Source organism: Ipomoea triloba, chromosome 12 (genome assembly GCF_003576645.1).
Source record: "Ipomoea triloba cultivar NCNSP0323 chromosome 12, ASM357664v1".
NCBI lineage: Eukaryota > Viridiplantae > Streptophyta > Magnoliopsida > Solanales > Convolvulaceae > Ipomoea > Ipomoea triloba.
The window spans coordinates 4,442,770-4,462,341 of record NC_044927.1 but is presented as its reverse complement, the minus strand read 5'-3'; the positions used below and the strand labels follow the sequence as shown (position 1 = coordinate 4,462,341).

Below are 19,572 nucleotides of genomic sequence, written 5' to 3'. Positions count from 1 at the left end.
CATTCTCAAATGTTGAGTCATTGGGTAGATATTTCATGCAAAGCGCGTGCCCTGTCGGGCACAATTCTAGTCCCCAGTACTAGCTTAGCTATTTGAGAGAGGAGAATAAGGAAAGGGAGCGATTGTTACTTAAACTCTGCGCCCACTCTCCCATTCCTCGCTCCTAGATCTGCATTACATAGCACCGTCGAAGTTCGAAGCACTCATAACGACATCGCGGCATCGTCGGACAAACTATGATTCTGTTCTGTTCTCCTTCCAAGTTTGAAGCAGTCAGGCAATCTGTACAACGCCATTAATTTTTTATTTATTTAATTTTTTGTCTGCCTTGTACGCAAACGACAAATCCCTTCAAACAAACTTCTACGAGAAAGCTGCAGGACCACTTCGTCTTCAAGGAATCGCAGCCGCACTGCCGTTGGATCGCTGCGAGCCACCGACCAGTAGCTCCGCAACTTTCACCGTGTCGCCGTCTTCAGTTTTCATCTCAGTCAGCAGCTCTGTCGACCGTCATCGGCTCCGATCAGTCGTAAAGCGTCCAACAGCAGCTTGCAGCTCCTTAGGTTCGAACCTCAACCTCCTTATTCCCTAAACCCTAATTCCATATGTCATGAAATTTTCCTGAGATTTACAATATATTAATTGTCTTATAAATTGTAATTGGTGAATTGTTAATTGTTAATTGTAAATTGGTGAATTTTGATTGTGAATTATAAATTATGAATGGGTGAATTGTGAATTATAAATTATGAAGGGGTGAATTGTGAATTATAAATTATGAATGGGTGAATTGTGTCTTTTCTAGATTGATTGTTGCTTTCCACTCAAAGCTGATTCATACTAGGTCAGTTGCCCTACTGATTTTTTATTTTTTATTTTCAAAATGATGTTGTTTTGATATATGTGTGTGTGTGTGTTTTTTCATCATTAAATAGCATGATAGTTTTAACTACAGAAAAGTTGTGCAAAGAATTAGTAAGAATTGTGCCACCATCTAATTTTTGTGGAGTGGATGATCCACCGAATTCATGGTGGACTTTGATTGATTAGGTGAAACGGTTCTGTAAAGTTTGTTTGTTCTTACAGGTTGTGTGGTTATAATAGTAAGATTGTGTTAGCCATGCAATTTGTACTGCATGGCAATATTATTCTATACCTCTATAAATGGAGGCTTGATAAGTGTTTACACTTTATCAAATTAAAATCAAGGAAATTTAGTACTAGCTTATGGATGTGTCAAATAGGCTTTTTGCAATTGCCACCAAAATGGGACAACTGTAAAATGAAATTAAAGAACATTGTGCAAGGAAAGAAGTGCATGTTGGTGCTACAAAGAGAGTTTCCTTCTTTACAAGATCCATTGTTCCAACACTTAAGTTTAGCGCTCTACGGTGCTTTTTAATTTCATTTTGCAGTTGCCTCATTTCGGCACCAAAAGCCTGTTTGACGCTAACTCTATGTGCTAGTACTAATTTTTTTGCTTTAATTTGATAAAGTGAAAATCCTTATTGAGCTCCCATATATAGAATGATAAGAGTAATATTACCCTGCATACAAATTGCATGGTTGGTGCAATTCTTACTATTATATCCATGTAACCTGTATAAACAAATAAACTTTGCAGAACTATTTTACCTAATCAATTGCGGTGAAATTAGCAATGGATTCGGTTTATCATCTACCTCAAGAATTGGATGGCTAGCATATATATACACATACACACACTTTCTTTTCAAACTCAATTAAAATTGCAATCTGCCTTGAATCCTTGAGTGCCTTCAACCAAGATACTGAGAAGTGACCTCTAGACTCTAGAGTCTAGACAGCAAAGTCGAGACCACCAGTGAAGACAGCTGAAATCCTTTGCAAGTCTGGACACAGCAATGCAAGTAAGTCTGTGAGTTTATATGAAGGATTTTTTCACTGATTCTTATTTAATGCAGATGGTTTATTTTCTATTTTTTTCACTGATTTTTTCTGATTTAGATGGATTTCTTCTGTCAGCCTTCATGATTTTTGGTGATTCTTTGTGTATATGGCTTTCTAGATTTCTTGATGTAACAATAATTGATATGTATAGTGTGTATATTACTAATGAGTTATCAGTATATGTGTTTATTGATTTTCACTGACCTTTTTTTCTTATTTTTTGTGAATAATGTTTATTTAATTTGTATTTCGGCATTTTTGTTTAATTGATTAATTATTGAAATCGAAAATTGTAATCTTTTATCGTCATCTCCATGAATTCAATTTCATATAGAAATTTGTAATCCTTTATTGTCATTTTGTTTGGTGTGGGACTTGTAGCAAGTTGTTAATTTAAGCTAAGGTTTTTAATGAGGCAATTGGCGTAACATATGATTTCACATATATATAATATATTGTGTATTCTTTTCGTTTACTAAGTTTTTTTCACTGGGTTTTTTCTGATGAGGTTTTTAACCAGGTATGAGTGTGGTAAGATAATTGTTAAGGAGAGTGTTATAAATATTCATTTATGGTCATTTATCCCATCATCTCCTACTTTAATGTTGTTAGTGAAATGATTAAATAATATGAGGCCTTTTTGGTTCCTGGATCTTACCCAGTTTCTCTTCCTCTACTTTTCTCTGTATTGTTTTTGGCATATAATTGTTTTTAGATACGGGTTTACTTAGACCTGTTTGACAGAATAATTTGCCATCAATGGTAGTATGGGTCGAGTTGATGCAAATTACAAATATATTGACCGCCTTGTTTTTTAATCGAAACCCGACAGAACAATGTTTGGGGGAAATGGTGCACATTCATCTCTTCCAAAAATAGGTGAAGTTGCTCTAAACCTGGTCTCGAAGCCTCCGCATAGAATCCTCGAAGAAAAGTTCATATCATTATTGCAATCATGCAAGACAACAAGGAACCTCAAACAAATCCAAGCCCAGATCACAATTCACGGTCTTAATCAAAACGAGTACACGACCCCTCATTTTCTGTTGAAATGTTTCGAATTAAATCAAGTTCATCACGCTCGCCACCTGTTTGATCAAATTCCCTACCCAAGTTCTTCGCTTTGGAACACTATGTTCAAAGGTTACCTTCAAAAGGACCAGCACAGAGAGGTGCTGGTGCTTTTTCGTCGGATGAGGAACAAGGATGAGAGGCCGAGCTGCTACACATTTCCCATAATTTTGAAGTGTTGTGGGAAGTTATATGCTTTAAGGGAAGGCGAGGAAGTGCATTGTGTCGTGATCAAGATTGGGCTTAAGTCTAATACATTCGTGGGTACTACCTTGATTGATTTGTATTCTAGAGCAAGGAAAGTCGAGTCTGCTCATAGAGTGTTTAGCGAGATGGTTTTGAGAAATGTGGTTTCTTGGACTTCTATGATTAATGGCTATGTTGAGAATGGTGATTTGGCCTCTGCAAGGAGGTTTTTTGACTTGGCACCTGAGCGAGATATTGTTTTGTGGAATAGCATGATTGTGGCATATATCGGATGCAGGGACATGGTAGAGGCTCAGAGACTTTTTAATGTGATGCCCAATAAGGATTTGATGTCTTGGAATACTTTGTTGAATGGCTACGCGAATTCTGGGGATGTCGAGGGGTGTGAGAGGGTGTTTGAAGCAATGCAGGAAAGAAACATATTTTCTTGGAATGGTTTGATTGGAGGATATGCTCATAATGGACATTTTCTGGAAGTTCTTGGTGCCTTTAAGAGGATGTTAACTGAGTCCGATGTGCAGCCTAATGATGCCACTCTTGTGAATGTTTTGTCTGCTTGTGCTAGATTAGGAGCTCTTGATATGGGTAAATGGGTACACGCATATGCAGAGAGCATTGGTTATATTGATAATATATATGTTGGGAATGGTTTAATTGATATGTATGCAAAGTGTGGGGTGGTCAGAAATGCAATTGATGTTTTTAAGAGCATGGATAAAAAAGATTTGATATCTTGGAATACGATAATTAATGGTGTGGCAGTGCATGGTCAGGGTGCTGATGCCTTGAATTTGTTTAGTCAGATGAGGAATGCTGGTGTAAGACCAGATGGAATAACTTTCATAGGTGTGTTATGTGCTTGCTCTCACATGGGTCTAGTCTCAGAGGGATTTCATTATTTCCAATCTATGATCAATGAGTATTTGATTGTGCCTCAAATTGAACATTATGGTTGCATGGTTGATCTTTTGGCTCGAGCTGGCCATTTTGACCAGGCTGTTGATTTTGTGCATAAGATGCCTATGCCAGCTGATAGTGTCATCTGGACTTCATTATTAGGGGCATGTAGGATTTACAAGAATATTGATGTTGCCATACTGGCACTTCAGAAACTAATAGAGCTCGACCCAAACAACCCTGCAAACTATGTTATGCTTGCTAATATTTATGGTGATGCTAAGAGATGGAAAGATGTGGCAAAGCAGAAAGTTGCCATGAGGGATACCGGTTTTAAAAAGCTTCCAGGTTGTAGCTTGGTTGAGGTTGATGATGAAGTGGCTGAGTTTTATTGCTATGATGAGAGGCATCCCAAGACACAGGCAATTTACGGAGCTCTGAAAGGATTGATGAAAATATCAATGTCTTCTGGTTATTTTCTGGACTTGATGGAAACTGATCAATGAACCTTGGGGAAGTTGTTAACATGTTATTATGTCTTGAGATTTCCAAATTCTTTTATAGTTGCTGCAGGAAGCCAGCAATTGAGATTTCAATTTAGACACCGAGGTAAACTTCCACGGTAGAAAGAGATCTTAAAACAACAAAATTACTGGAATTGGGCTTTAACTCTAATTTTTGTTTTCAAACTTTATTTTATACTTAAAGTTTCACTACTCTTGACAGATGGCCATCCCTTCATTGCAGTTTTTCTTGAAGGATTCTCAACGAGTAATGATTACCTCTGAGGTGCGTTGTAATTTCTTGATAGATAATATGCTCATGTAAATTTGCACATATTCACTTCCTTGTACACAATGTATACTTATTGAAAGTGTTAGTGTGTCACAATCAAGTTTGATGATGTATCTATTGATGTTTATGTATGCCTTAGAGTTTAGATGTGGTGTGGTAGTAAAGGGACCGGTATTAAGTGGAAATATATCAGGAACAGACCCATTGAAGGACAATCACCTTCTTTTACAGGCCCAGGCTCTTGATGATACAGAAGAGGCAATGCACACAGCTGCGGTTGTTAATGAACTGTCTAAGGAGATCTCATGCATTCTTGTTGCCCATCCACTAAATTCAAAGTGGGCTGCTGGAGCAAAGAACATTACCAATGTTGTCCTTTTAAGAGGTTGTGGTATTTGAATTGAGGTGGATTCCTCTCTCTCTCTTCTCTTGCATGCATGTGTGCATAAAGAAAATGCTCACACTGATTTCAGGTTTCCATCAAACAGTTCTTTGAGCATAGAATAGAGCACCAAAAAAGAATCATTTTGCTTCTGAGTTTGAACTTTTTATTCTCAGGTGGTTGTTAATTTGTCTAGGTTCCTCAATTTGAAAAGATACATGGGCTCTGGCCATGCATGGTTGCTCCTACCAAGATTATTGCTGGATTGGGTTTGTCACTTGGGATTGATATTCTAGAAGCTCCTGAAGCAACAGGGGACTACCAGACAATATTAACATCCAAAACAACTGCCATAGTTAAGACACTCTCAGCTCCTCTGCAATCTTGCCTCAATATTTTTGTACCTGGAGAAGATGAGCATAAACCTGATAGATCTGATGGCTATGACTTTGGGTTCCTTCATACTAAGGTGATAGATCACTGTGTTCCTCTAATGTTTCTCTTTGTTTGTTTGTAGGAGTGTTGAATATATTTAATTGTTTGTAATATTATCCATAAATTTTGTGCAGTCCTTGTGCAAAGTTAACTCCTTGAGAGTAACAAATAAAAAAAACATTGCATGAATCATCTTATTGCTTGAATTAATTTATCTAATGTAAACATGTGGGATAACAGAAGAAGGTAAATACTTCATTCTTGGCTTTGCAGGCAATTGACGATGTAGGTCATGATAAAGTGAGTGTTTTCAAAGTTAAAGGACTTGAAGCTGTAGATCATTCTATTGGACAGTTGGCTAAACTCTTATGGCCAGCAGAATCATCTGGTAAAACTTGCCCCTTTTGCATAGTGTAGTTTAAAGGACTTTGTGGGCGCAGTGGGGGGAAGGCAGTCCTGTTTCATTTTCTCTTCCTACTATCAAAGATGATGAAGATTAACTATCGACGTGGGAGTAGAAGGCAGTGAAAGAAGTAGGCAGCCTCAGGCTTTTAGTTGGGGACGATGCAGACGATGCTGATGGCAGTAAAGACATCATAATCTCAGAAGACAACAGCACATGCCAATTTGACAGTTGGGACTTGGGTGTGGTTGAGGGAAGGCTTGAGATTATCAATTAAATATAAAATTTCACAATAAGGTAACTCATAATCTTGTGGAAGAAGAAAAAAGTGAAAATGAGATGGAAGGCCTAGTGAAAGAGGTTTTCCATTGATAATGTTCTCAACTGCTATTCAAATTTCTCTGCCTTCTGAACTATATTTATGTGATTTGCTTCAGCAGTTTCATGCTTTCCTTGATATGCAGACTAGAAGTTGAAGGGTTTTTCTATAAACTATCATCAAGCCTATGCAGTGTGACTAGGGTGATTCTGTTTATTTAGTTCTGTCATGATTAGGATTTAAAAAATAAGATGATAACACTCTTGTTGCATTCAGGCTATCTTGTACTGTAGTTACAGGTGAGGAATTACAAGAAATGGACATGGCTGGGTCATGCACTTCATATTGTTCTTTGTTGTATTGTATACAATTGGCAATGCAAGTAACACTTCCAAAGGAAAAGGAAAAAAAATAAATTATTCAAGCCTTGTATAAGAAGTTAAGAAGTTAAACTAGCCTAGGTTCAAGAGCACTGTGATTGAAACTCGTAACCTTGTGGTTACAAGTTTATATCATTAACCATCCGGGGTTACCCTGTATTATATCTTGGATGTATACTGTATACTGCAAGGGCATGTTTCATATTATGATGTTGGATAAAATTTCGGATAAGAGGAGAAAAAAGGAGAGGAAATGAGATCGATATCACTTTCCTATAAGCTTTTAATCTTTCCTCTTCAAAAGCAACGAGGTATCAAGATTAAATCTTATGGGATACAAGAAGATGAAAACAAAGTTCTTATGTTGCTTTGATAAGAACTTACTGGAGAATTATTGAACTGTGATATATCAAGATATCATGCAAATTAATTGCGTATTTGATCAGATGACACTCCTAGAATTTTATAGGAATAAATTCTAACTGTTAGGAGTAGTTACTGGAAGTTTATACCAGTTTAAAACTTTCAAAATATATATAAAATATATTCTTTTGGATTTCACCATTCTGGTTCAGGCAGTTACGTACACACATGTGGAAATATAATTTTAAATTATATTCACATGTTAATATCTCCAAACTGATTTTGGATAAGTATACGTAGGATAAACTTAGAGTGCATGTAATATATAATTCAAACAATTATATAAACACTTTAATATTTCAAAGTGAAAAACACATGCAGACTAGTAAACTCACTGCCTCATTCGAGAGGTAAAAGTCTCTCACGTAACACATTTCAAAACAATGCATGCAAAGATACTTCAAACTATTATCTTCATATTTTAATATCTCACATGCATGTGAACATGCAAAACAGGACATATTAAAATACACAAGTGCATGCATAAAACAAAAGAAAGAATGCATAGTGAAATGTTCAAGCTTGTTCGAGAGGTACATGTTCGAGACATAAAAGTTCAAGCTTGTTCGAGAGGTACATGTTCGAGACATAAAAAGCCTTATATGTTCATGCCTTGCGCGTATACGAGAGGTAAGAGGCAGCGCTCAAAATGCCTTCGAGACATAGTTTCCACGCAGACCTGCGAGACATCGATAGAACGATTCACGCAACCCTTAGTTCGAGACATCGATTCTTCGCGAACCGATCTCTCGTGCGAACCGACCTCTCGAGGCATCTCTCGCGACCTCTCGAACACCTCTCGTGATCTCTCGAACATCTCGAGATTTCTCAAACAACCCAAAATCATCCCTACCAAACTCAATAATATTTACTACTCCACAACTCCAAATATTATTTGGGCTTTCATGGTAGACATCTGAACCATTAATCTCCATTACTATATAAATATCCAACATATGATGTACAGAATTTTTCAAGGGTAGTATTTTTGCATTTCAAAAAGGCTTATTAGTGAGTTTAAAAAAAAAAAAAAAAAACACAAACATTTGCACTTTGTTGTCATGGATCGTGTTCAAATGCGTACTGGCTCTCCAGGAGAGAAATGCGGACAAATCACAGCGCGCTACGTGTCCGGAATGTAGTTGCACCTAACGTTATAATTAGGTGCACGTCATGTTATAACTAGGTGCACATAGGTGCACCCAGGTGCATAAATGTTAACAAGGTAAATTACTTGCACCGGCAAGTGAAAATAGGTGCACACGTGCAACTAAAATGTATTACAAGTGCAAGTAAATTATACAATGATCATCAATACTAAGTGCACCTAATGTTATAACTAGGTGCACCTAATGCTATAACTAGGTGCACATAGGTTGCAACCAAGTGCATAAATATTAGCAAGGTAAATTACTTGCATTTGTAAGTGAAAGTATTTGCGAAAATATGTGCATGAATATTAATAAGGTAAATTACTTGCACTTGTAAATGAAAATAGGTGCGAAAATATGTGCACTTGTAAGTGAAACTAGGTGCACCAAAGTTCCAGTTATTTACGAAAATGTCACCGCGTCATTCTTTTAAAATTACATTTGATTCGTTGATCTGGACACGTGAACGGTTGTGAAGCGTTCTCATTTCTTACCTAGGCGGCAGTTCGCATGGGAGTGCATCCCTTGTTGTCATTATATCCAAACTTTTAATATTTAGTAATTTAATATCAAACATTTACATTCTCTATCAGTTTTACCCAATTGCTATTAAATATCACAATTTTAGCCAAGAACATGTGGTCTAGTGGCACCAAGTTGCACTCATATATAGAAGGTTGTGAGTTCGAGTTTCAGTGGAGGTGATATGAACAGATACTGGATATACATTATACACACACACTTTAAAAATTAAAATAAAATAAAATATATTGATGGGGCCATGGGACCCTTGGGGGCTCATAATATAAAGTGTGCTATCAAGAGGTTCAAACCCACAACCTCAAGCATAACAACACAAGTTCCAAACCACCAAACTATCATGCATCTTGTATACAAGAAGGTAGGGCGCTCTATTTACTCGTGTGGATACCGTTAATATCCAAGTAGTGTGGGACACGTGTATGACCGAGATTGAAGGCATGCCAATGTGTGGATACCGTATGATCGAGATTGAAGGCATGCCAATGTGTGGATACTGTTAACATCCAAGTAGAGTGGGACACGTGTATGACCGAGATTGAAGGCATGCCAATATCATACATTTGTCAACCATCTGGAGGGTCTCTACACCTCTACATTATATAAGGCACCATTCCATCACCTTAAACATCATCCATTGATTAACAACCTCCCTCCTAGTCTAGTGGTCTATGAGACTATGACCCTAACCTTTAAAATGTATACCAGGGTTTGATTCCTAGCAATAACCTTATTATTTCTAGTCTCATGTTTGGGCTATAGCTTGCATTATTTATTATTTGGGCCAGTATCTCGGGCTTTGTATGCATTCTTTTGGGCCTAGTGTCTCGAAAAATAATATTATTAATTTTCTACCATGTTCTGTACTTTCATACTCGATTTATGATGGACCCGGTTATAACAAAACCATCATATATAATTACAAAAATAATTAAATATAATATATATAATAAGCTAACATTTTATATATATATATATAGAAGGGTTCAAGTGTGGGGAAGTGTTCCCGTGCGGTTATGCACCTTAAGCACACAAACAAAGCATCTTAAAAATACAAACCACGCGCACCATAAGTACACAAATCACGCACTTTAAATACACAAATCACGCACTTTAAATACACAAACCACGCACTTAAGGTTTTAAAATGATGCACCTTAAGTTCAACAACTCACGCATCTTAAGCATACAAATCACGCACCTTAAGAAGGAAAACTACGTACCTTAAGAAAGAAAACTACGCACCTTAAACTTTAGGTTCACTCACCTTTAAGTTTCACCACTGACGCATCTTAAGCACACAAACCACGCATCTTAAGAATGAAACTATGCATCTTAAGAAGGAAAACTACGCACCTAAAACCACCGCACCGGAGAAGATGTACCGCACCAGAACACAATTATATATATATATATATATATATATATATATAATACGGATCAAATGCTGATGGTGTGCTCAGGTGTAGACGTGGGGTGAGATGAGAGCCATTGATCTTGCCAAGATCAAAGTCTAGGATTAACCAGGATTTAAAAAAAATGCAGTGGCAATTTGGTCCTTTTGCATTTAGATCAAATTTAAGGTGCGTTGTTTCCCTTCGTAAAGTATGTGGTTTCTGTGTTGTGTGCTTAAGGTGCGTCGAAACTCTCTGACCTCACATCGACTACCGAGCTCATTACTTAGACTAACAAGCAGATTATACTAATACTCGAATACGATCAGACCCGTATTTCAAATAACTACGTATTTACTCTATCATGTATGTTAAGGTTTAAGTTTATGAACATATAAAACTAATATTATGAACATAGTACGCGATAAATGATATTAAACATAATATACACTTTCCCTTCAACTACATCGTACACTTGTAAGATAAACCTCATCCATGTAAAACCCCATACATTCAACTAAATTTTATACAAGATCCACCATGTAAGATAAACCTCATCCATGAAATAATTTACACTTATATGTATCCAATTATACAACTATATCATACACTTAATAATATTACTCCGTATATATGAAAACGATAGTATTATTCTTAAAAAAGTATTCTTTTTTTTCATTTTCTCTTTCAAACTTTCTCCTCATGAGGTAAAAACGATAGTATTATTCTTAAAAAAGTATTCTTTTTTTTATTTTCTCTTTCAAACTTTCTCCTCGACTTTTGAATTGGTTGAAGCATCAAATTGATTAAACCGGTAAGAACAAAAATATCATTTTCCGTACAAAATTTCTACATCTAGCTAAATTCCAGCCAATTTTAGGGGTGAAAATTTTCTGTTACAATTTACAAACATATCTTTATTTATATGATTCATTGGTTGAACGAAGTTTCACGTTGGGTTCAGCAAGTACGTGACTTTCCTATCAGATTCAGATTTCCAAAAGCTTTTTATAATGAGGAATGAAGAGTGAGGAGCCCCACCCACCTCCTACCAAAACCTCCTCTCCTCGTCTTTGACCACCCACGCGCTCATGTCCTCTCCTCTACTCCATTGAACCAAGCTCAGCTTCCATGTCCGATCTATCGTCCATGGAGTTTCCCTCCGTTAAAAAGCCCGCGTTCTTGAACACTCCCAAGTTAATCCCACTGCTAGCCCTAGTCTTAATCTTTCTCACCGTCTTCCCTCTTTACTACCCTTTCCGTTGCACAGATCACGCGGAAAAAGATAAAAATTCTAGTATTTACACTCCAATAGATCAGCCGAAAGGAATTTCTGTAGAAAACATTGTTGAAGTTGAACATTATCCCCCAAAGAAGGAAGCAGAAAACGCCAGTGCTAATCTTTCACATCCAGAAGATCTGAGAAAAGAGTCTAGTCTAGAAAGCGGCGTTGAACTTCAAGCGAAGAACACGGGTGCTGAGAGGCTGAAGAAGTGCGATATCTTCACCGGAGAATGGGTTCCGAATCCGGAAGCGCCGTATTATACGAATAACACTTGTTATAGTATTCAAGAGCATCAGAATTGCATGAAATTCGGCAGGCCTGACAATGGATATTTGAAATGGAAGTGGAAGCCGGATGGGTGTGAGCTTCCCGTTTTCGATCCTCGCGAATTCCTGGAGCTTGTTAGAGGCAAATCTTTGGCCTTTGTTGGAGACTCCATTGCAAGGAATCATATGCAGTCACTGGTTTGCCTCTTATCCAGGGTAAAATTAAATTAGCTTCTTTTCTTCTCAATCTTTTTTCAATTGAATTCTTCCATTTCAAATTTCAGGTATTCTTAGAACCCTAAATGAATGTGATCTGTGTTAAATTATTTGTTCTTATCACCCAATGTGGTAGACTCCTTCTGACTACTCGGTCCCACTTAATTGGCGGTTGAGTCATCGTGATTTATCGTTCTGACTACCCAGTCCCACCTATCCGTCGGGGTTGTGGGGCTAGAGAATTTTGCCTTTTGTAGGTGGCAAAGATTTAAAACCTTTTTAACCACCGACACTAACTTAATAGGACAATTATGTACTATTGATGGTAATTAAACCTTATTGAATAGTGTATCTACCTGCATTAACATTTGGCAATTATGCTAACTTTGTGGAGATTTAGAAAATTTCAGTTTTTGGTAATGTTATGATTTATGAATCTTTATACTTAATTACAATTATTAGTTCATTTCTTGGCAAAGAGAAAAGGACAGCCTGTATTTAGCTGTGAACTGAGGGGACAACATGTGTAGCTGTAAACTGGGTGGATGATTGTAGAAAGAGAAACAGAATAAGATGCCCTTGTCTAGTAATAATCTTTCTAATAACAGAGGTTCCATCTAGTTTGATGTGAAGTTCAAATTTTGAATATTAGTTTTCTTGCCTAATGAGGTATACAGTGTAAGCTACATTTTACACAGGCTTTCTTGGTCCAACAATTGTTTTTATGTTTACTTTGTTAAGATTACCTTTGATGGCTGATGATTGTTGATGAATTTTCTTTTATTAGTGTGTTTTCATTTAATTGAGATTATTGTCATGCTATATCTTTGTGATTATTTTCGGCCCTTTTTTGCATGTACATAGGTATCAAAATGGCAAATTTAACCACACGGTTACAATTTACAAGTTCGACTCCCAGCGGGAGCGGTCTATTGGCCTTCTTAGTTTGAGTCAGTCAGCTATGGGTAACCGAGGCCGGTTTACCTCCTTGTGGTTATTTGTCAGCTAGGGTCACAGTGCAAGCGGGATTTACCCCGTGCACACCCTTGGGTAGTGGCTGCCGGTTTTCCTCCTCACTCAAAAAGAATGGCAAATTTAATCATTTTGAATGTGTTGCAGTGTTGCCAAAATTTTGAAACACTGTCCAGATATGAGATTCACTTGTATTATCCAAAATTTTCCAATTATTGAAATGTTAAAAGGAACATGCTAGCAATTGCTGTTGGTACTGAAATCTGGATTTTTCCCTTTGTTTGAATGGCTCAACACCACAGATCATAGATATATGTGAACCGTTTTCTGCAATTTTTGTTTTTTTGTTTTTTCAGGTTGCATATCCCTTGGATATTTCAAACACGACAGATGATAACAGGAAGCGTCTTGTATACAAAGATTACAACTTCAACATTTCCATGTATTGGGCGCCATATTTGGTCAAGACTGGTGTCACTTATTCTGAGCTTAACAGAAACCCTTTCAATCTATATCTAGATGAATTTGATGAATCTTGGACAACCAAGATCGGGGCTTTTGACTTTGTTATCATTAATGCTGGCCACTGGTTTTTCCGCCCTACCAACTTTTATCTAGAAGGCAAACTCGTTGGCTGCCTCTACTGCTCAGAACCCAACGTTACCCACATGACAAAAGACTTCAGCTACAGATGGGCTTTGAAGACAGCTTTTCGAGCAATTAATAGCTTGGAAAATTTTAAGGGTGTCGCTTTCTTGAGGGCGTTTGCCCCTCAGCACTTTGAACACGGGGCTTTCGATCAAGGTGGAGAATGCGTGAGAACAGAGCCATTTAAGAGGAACGACACAATTTTGAAGGAATTCGAGATAGACATGTATGATATTCAAAGGCAAGAGTTTAGCATTGCCGAGGAAGAAGGGAAGAAAAAGGGTTCGAAATTTAGATTGTTCGATGTTACTCAGGCAATGCTGTTGAGACCCGATGGGCATCCTAATAAATACGGGCATTTGCAGAACCTGAACGTGACCATGTTTAACGACTGTGTGCACTGGTGTTTGCCGGGGCCTATTGATACCTGGAGTGACTTCTTCCTGGAGTTGTTGAAGAGGGAGCTTAGCTAAGGTGAATATTTATATATCTTTCAGTTCAAATTTTAATTCTTTTTTTTTTTCCTCCCTCGTTCTTGTTGTTATATGATTATTATCAGAGTTGAATAGACTGATAAAATACGTGCAAAAATCAACCCAAATAGATTGGGTTGAAGTGTAACAATATGTGAGTATAGTTGTATTCTTGGTTTCATTATTGGGTATTGAAAGGGAAAGTTGGAGCTATGGAGTTATGAGAACTGTTCAAATTGTTCCAATTGCAATTCATTCATACCCAGACATGTTGGCCCAGCGCACAACCCACAATTTTTTAAATCAATTTGTTTTCCTTCAATTTCTTTAGTTTATTACATTGATCATTGCCAGAATAAATATAGCTTGGACTTGTCTTATCTAAACAATAAGAAAACCTTAACATGGCCTGGCCCACAGTCCCAACAAAATTTTAAAAGTAAATTTTTTTCTTCAATTTCTTTAGTTTAGAGTAATTATATTTATCAATTTATATATTGATTTTTATTATACAGAGTAATACTCTACCTTTCTCAATTTTTTTTTTTTTTTTGTAAATAACTTCATTCAAACATCAATAACTGAAGCAAACATATAAAATGAGAGGACGGTAGTAATTTACAAGTTACTACGTATAATTTATTTATTTACATTTTTTACTATAATTATTGTTAATATTTTTAATTGAGTGGCAAGGGAACATGACTTATGATGCATCAAATTGGGCAAAAGGAAAAGAGAGAGCATTTGCAAGACCTCATCATAAGCCACTTGCCTCCAAAGCTACGCCATTGCCAATTTCCTTTTGCCTTGTGCAAGTTATGAGCCTGGGTCGGGGTCACCCCATAATAATCATTCTCCAATTCAAATGCCAATCAACTCATCTTAATAAACCTAATTTTATCAAATAACAATAAACCTGGAGTTATGCAGATTGATGCAAATTAAACTGCCTAATCTAAAGTGGAATCACAATTTAAGAGCAGTCCAAACATACTAGCCTGCCCCCTTTCATTACCTTTTCCTATCATATAAAAACAAGTATTTTGTATGCAATGAAATCATAAGCAAACACATGAAGAAGGCCAGTCTAGCAGCAGAGGTTCCCAATGGGAAGATCAGAGCCTTCGAAACCTTTAGAAATATTATCCTACCAATCTTGACCACTCTTATTCTCATTGCATTCTCTGTCTCTTCATATTCTACCTCTAATTCCCTGCTGCAATCTTTCACATTTAGCTCCAATAATGCTTCAACAAGCATGGGTATAGAGCGAAGGTGTGATATTTTTAAGGGGAACTGGGTTCCATATCCCGAGGGTCCGTATTATACGAACAAAAGCAAATGTGTGATTGAGGACAGACAGAACTGCATGAAATTTGGACGGCCAGACAGTGAGTTCATGAAATGGAGGTGGCAACCAGATGAATGTGATCTGCCGATGTTTGATGCGGGGCGGTTCTTGGAAGTTGTGAGAGGTAAAACTTTGGCTTTCGTTGGGGACTCTGTTGCAAGAAACCAAATGCAGTCGCTGGTGTGCCTCTTGGCTAGCGTAAGCAATCACCTAACCACTGTAATTCCAACTTCATACTTCATATGCACTAAATGTTACAATAATCAATCAGCCTGGTTGGCGTGAATGACCGTGCACTCTTGTATGAAAAAATCAATTTGACCAATACGTTGCCTTTTAATTGGGTTGGTCTGGTCCGAACTAGATTAGTCTTAAGTATGGTACGAACTTAAAAGTGTCTCTTATAGTTATAACATTCTCAAGACTTTCCGTGGCCTGACAAAAAAAATGTTAGAATAATCTATTGGGCCGAGGCCGTTGAAGGGTCAAAGCTTGTTGCACAGAGTGATTAGAGGATTGTTAGGCAGGCCTATAAGGTCAAATTCAACACTATGCCTCTTAAAAATGTGACAGTATAAATAAATAAAATTACTTCTTCGCTTCTTCGCTAGGAGAATTATTGGGTTGATGTCGGTGAAGGTCAAATCCAGTACCACCAGGTGACTAGAGAATTGTCTAGCGGAAGGCCTGAAAGGGAAAGTCCGGTACCATGTGGCTAGGGCAAGTCCCATAACTTGTTTGCTACTAGCTAGGGTGAATTGTTAGGCAGCGAATGTCAAGTCCAACGCTAGATGATTAGAGAGATTGTTAGGTAGAGACTTGAAGAGTCAAGTCCAGACCTTTGAAAGTATGATAGTATAAGGAATAGTTTTTGAAAATAATAGTAAGAGTCGGATTACTAAGTCAAAAATGTGCAGGTTGCAGATCCAGTAGATGTTTCCTACGTTACCAACACCAAGTTCAGACGTTGGCTATACAAAGACTACAATTTCACAATCCAAGCACTATGGTCACCACACTTGGTAAAATCCCGCGACGTTGACCCCAACGGCACCTCAGCCAACAGCCTCATGAGCCTTTACCTAGACGAGCCAGACAGCGCGTGGGCAGATCACGTTCAAGAAGCCGACATTGTCATCATCTCCGCCGCCCAATGGTTCTTCCGCCCATTCCTCTACCACAAGCGAGGCCGTCTCATCGGATGCCACAAATGCACCCAAACCAACACCACAAAACTCACCAATTTCTTCGGATACAGGATGGCTTTCCGGACAGCGTTTAAGACCCTTTCTCGAATTGCCAAACCCCGGGGATTGGTGATTCTCAGGACGTTCTCCCCGTCCCACTTTGAGAATGGGGATTGGGATAAGGGAGGGAACTGCGTGAGAACAAAACCGTTTGTGAAATCAGAGGTGAAGGTGGAAGGGTACGTGTTGGAGATGTATTTGATTCAAATACAGGAGTTCAGGGCAGCACAGAGGAGGAGAGGGACGGTGAAATTAAGGTTGTTGGATACGACAGAAGCCATGATCCTAAGGCCGGATGGACATCCAAACCATTATGGTCACTGGGCGTACCAGAATATTACGGTAGCGGATTGTGTACACTGGTGCCTGCCTGGCCCTGTGGATACCTGGAATCAACTCTTGCTGCAAATTTTGAAGACGGAAGAAGATGAATTGAAGCATCTGCTCAATCACAACTAAAAGAGTCTAAGTTGATAGTTGAATTACATATTTATGATTTTATATTATATGAATTGAAGTTCTTGAAATTACAATGGTGTCATCCTTATTAGATAGATTAATCTTTGAACAATCTGTTGTATTCAATCTCGTATTCGTCAAACGACACAGCGATACGAGAAGTAAAACAATGAATAGTGCGACTTATAGTATGGCCTCATGATTAGGTACTTGGCTCCACTCTACGCCAAAAAACACTCTGCACGCCAGTTTCTTTTTGCCTACTCCAATTAAGCTAGCTACCTATGATCTTATGATGATATGAACAAAAAATGAATTTTAATTAATAACTCTCCAATCCATCAACTTTTACCCATAGAAGAATAGAACATCGAGTTAATGAGGACATGGATGGATGTAAGTTAAGAACTAAATAAAAAAAAAATCACTATTGTTAGATGATTGTTTTGAGTATTAACTTTTATATAATGATGACTATTGGAATTTGCAAACCAGGAGACCTTAGAGCATCAATAGCAGTAGATATTTGGGGGTCTTTGGAACGTAACAATACTTGTACACATGATCACATGGAGGGGAGAGAAATGGAGAGAGACAAAATTTTGGTGCTTCTGCAAAATAATAGTTCTTGGAACAATGCAAGGTATTCACGAAAGACGATACAACTCACGACACGTGTGTGGGCTAAAACTGGTGTGCCCAGCAGGCGCGTGCACTAGGCGTCACCCCTGACAAAGCTTTAATTTTTCTAAATTTGTTATTTTTTTTCCTCTCCCATCTTCTCTTTCCAACAAAAACTTTTCAAAAACCACAAAAAGTCCTCACTATTAAGGATGCTATTATGGACCATGGACTTGAGGATTGGTAGTGTCACTGGTCCATCGACATTGCAAATTTTATTACTGAACAAAAGCAGATTCAAAAGTAATTTTTGTTTTAATCTCTGCACACATATATATGGTGTATAGACATAGCTGGAAACTTTAATTTATTTTTTAAGAAAATAACATTTTTATTCCATACTCATGGTAGACTCAGATTTATGAATTGCTAAAAAATTTAGACAATTAGGTCAACCAAGTCAACTAGTGGTTGTTGGCAATTTTTGGAACGGTTGGTTGCAATTAATAAAACTTTAATATTCATTCAATATACACATTGTACATTTGTACTGACAATCTGACATAGTTGAATCTTTTCAAACTATCACCTGTGGTGATAGGAAAATTACATAACCTTTGTAAAATATCTAACTTCCATCCACTTTAGTTGTCAAAAAAATTTCGTGGCCAATTCGAAATTTGATTTTTTTTTTTTAAAAAAAAGTTACTTTTTATATAATGAAAATGGAAAGATAAGGAGAAGAAGAGAAGAAAAAAAAAATCATAAACGTAAACTGGTCATGCGCTCATGGTTGCTATAACTTTTTGACAATCATAGCTAATTTCTTAAAAACAAAATTAATTTCTAGTATTTAATTCATCAATTTTTTGATCAAAATTTTTTATTTTAATAAAAAATTTTCTTCAATAAAATTTGATCCCCTCATCAAATCAAATAACATTCCAACTGTTCTTATTCTCAAAAAAAAAATAAAAAAATACCAACTAATAACTCCTTCTAATCTCTTGCCTAGCATGACTTTCCCAAATTATATCGCGAGTCAAAATTCAAAATGCATATAATAGACCATGTGGTATGAACTTCAACACCACTTAATCCTTTAATTTGTTATAATATTTGTGGATGAAGTGCTATTTTCATTGGGATACATTTACTCATCATGCAATCATTTTAGGTTGATGAAATTTTCAAACACTCTGTAGAGGGTTTTGGGCTTAGCTTGCCACTGCGATGGAGTGTTACATTAGCTTACAATTTATTTATTTTAAAAAATAAAAGTTGTTAAATATTTTAAAAGAAAAAGATCAGACTTCTAAATCCAATGGGATTAATTAATCAAACAATTCATTGTTTGCCCACAATTTTTTTTTTCCAATTTTTATGACGCAATCAGTTCTAAAGTATGATTGTATGATTAGTATGAAGACTTTTCTCCTTCCAATGCCAATCATTAAATTTAGGATAAATATGACTCCGTACCTTATACATTAATTAACTCCTTCAATCAATAGATTATTATTGTTTAAAATTTTAATTGCAAGCTTCATTCACAAAATAAAAATAGATGAAATAGAAAGAGTTCAGAATTCATAAGAATGGAATGGACCAGGAGAGAAATATTATAATAAAAAAAAATGTCTATAATTTGGTTCTCAAATCAAAACAAAACAAAACAAAACAAAAGCATAGTGACATGAATAAC

At 36.9% G+C, this 19,572-nt stretch overlaps 4 protein-coding genes across 10 annotated transcripts; all 4 read left to right on the top strand.

Annotated features, from left to right (window-relative positions):
• The first annotated feature begins 71 nt into the window (after positions 1 to 71).
• Positions 72 to 6,862, top strand: LOC115998983 (pentatricopeptide repeat-containing protein At3g29230-like). Of its 7 annotated transcripts, none has more exons than XM_031238669.1 (7): positions 72 to 563; positions 1,625 to 1,889; positions 2,762 to 4,713; positions 4,831 to 4,893; positions 5,131 to 5,304; positions 5,478 to 5,750; positions 5,990 to 6,862. In XM_031238669.1, exon 3 carries the CDS (start codon positions 2,766 to 2,768, stop codon positions 4,608 to 4,610), a length of 1,845 nt encoding a protein of 614 aa, XP_031094529.1. In that variant the 5' UTR covers positions 72 to 563; positions 1,625 to 1,889; positions 2,762 to 2,765; the 3' UTR covers positions 4,611 to 4,713; positions 4,831 to 4,893; positions 5,131 to 5,304; positions 5,478 to 5,750; positions 5,990 to 6,862. The 7 variants fall into 7 exon arrangements, with proteins under 7 accessions (XP_031094529.1, XP_031094528.1, XP_031094533.1 ...); XM_031238668.1 differs by having other exon boundaries at positions 806 to 1,889; XM_031238673.1 differs by lacking the exon at positions 1,625 to 1,889.
• On the top strand, positions 4,831 to 6,133 carry LOC115998853. Its single transcript, XM_031238513.1, has 4 exons — positions 4,831 to 4,928; positions 5,046 to 5,268; positions 5,478 to 5,750; positions 5,990 to 6,133. The coding sequence occupies exons 1-4, from the start codon at positions 4,831 to 4,833 to the stop codon at positions 6,131 to 6,133; spliced, it is 738 nt and encodes a 245-aa protein (XP_031094373.1).
• A 4,415-nt stretch (positions 6,863 to 11,277) lies between the features above and the next one.
• Positions 11,278 to 14,473, top strand: LOC115998985 (protein trichome birefringence-like 19). The gene is made up of 2 exons (XM_031238675.1): positions 11,278 to 12,093; positions 13,422 to 14,473. The coding sequence occupies exons 1-2, from the start codon at positions 11,458 to 11,460 to the stop codon at positions 14,184 to 14,186; spliced, it is 1,401 nt and encodes a 466-aa protein (XP_031094535.1). The 5' UTR covers positions 11,278 to 11,457; the 3' UTR covers positions 14,187 to 14,473.
• Positions 14,474 to 15,225: 752 nt separating this feature from the next.
• On the top strand, positions 15,226 to 17,427 carry LOC116000179 (protein trichome birefringence-like 19). The gene is made up of 2 exons (XM_031240211.1): positions 15,226 to 15,738; positions 16,458 to 17,427. Exons 1-2 carry the CDS (start codon positions 15,262 to 15,264, stop codon positions 17,244 to 17,246), a joined length of 1,266 nt encoding a protein of 421 aa, XP_031096071.1. The 5' UTR covers positions 15,226 to 15,261; the 3' UTR covers positions 17,247 to 17,427.
• Positions 17,428 to 19,572: the final 2,145 nt, after the last annotated feature.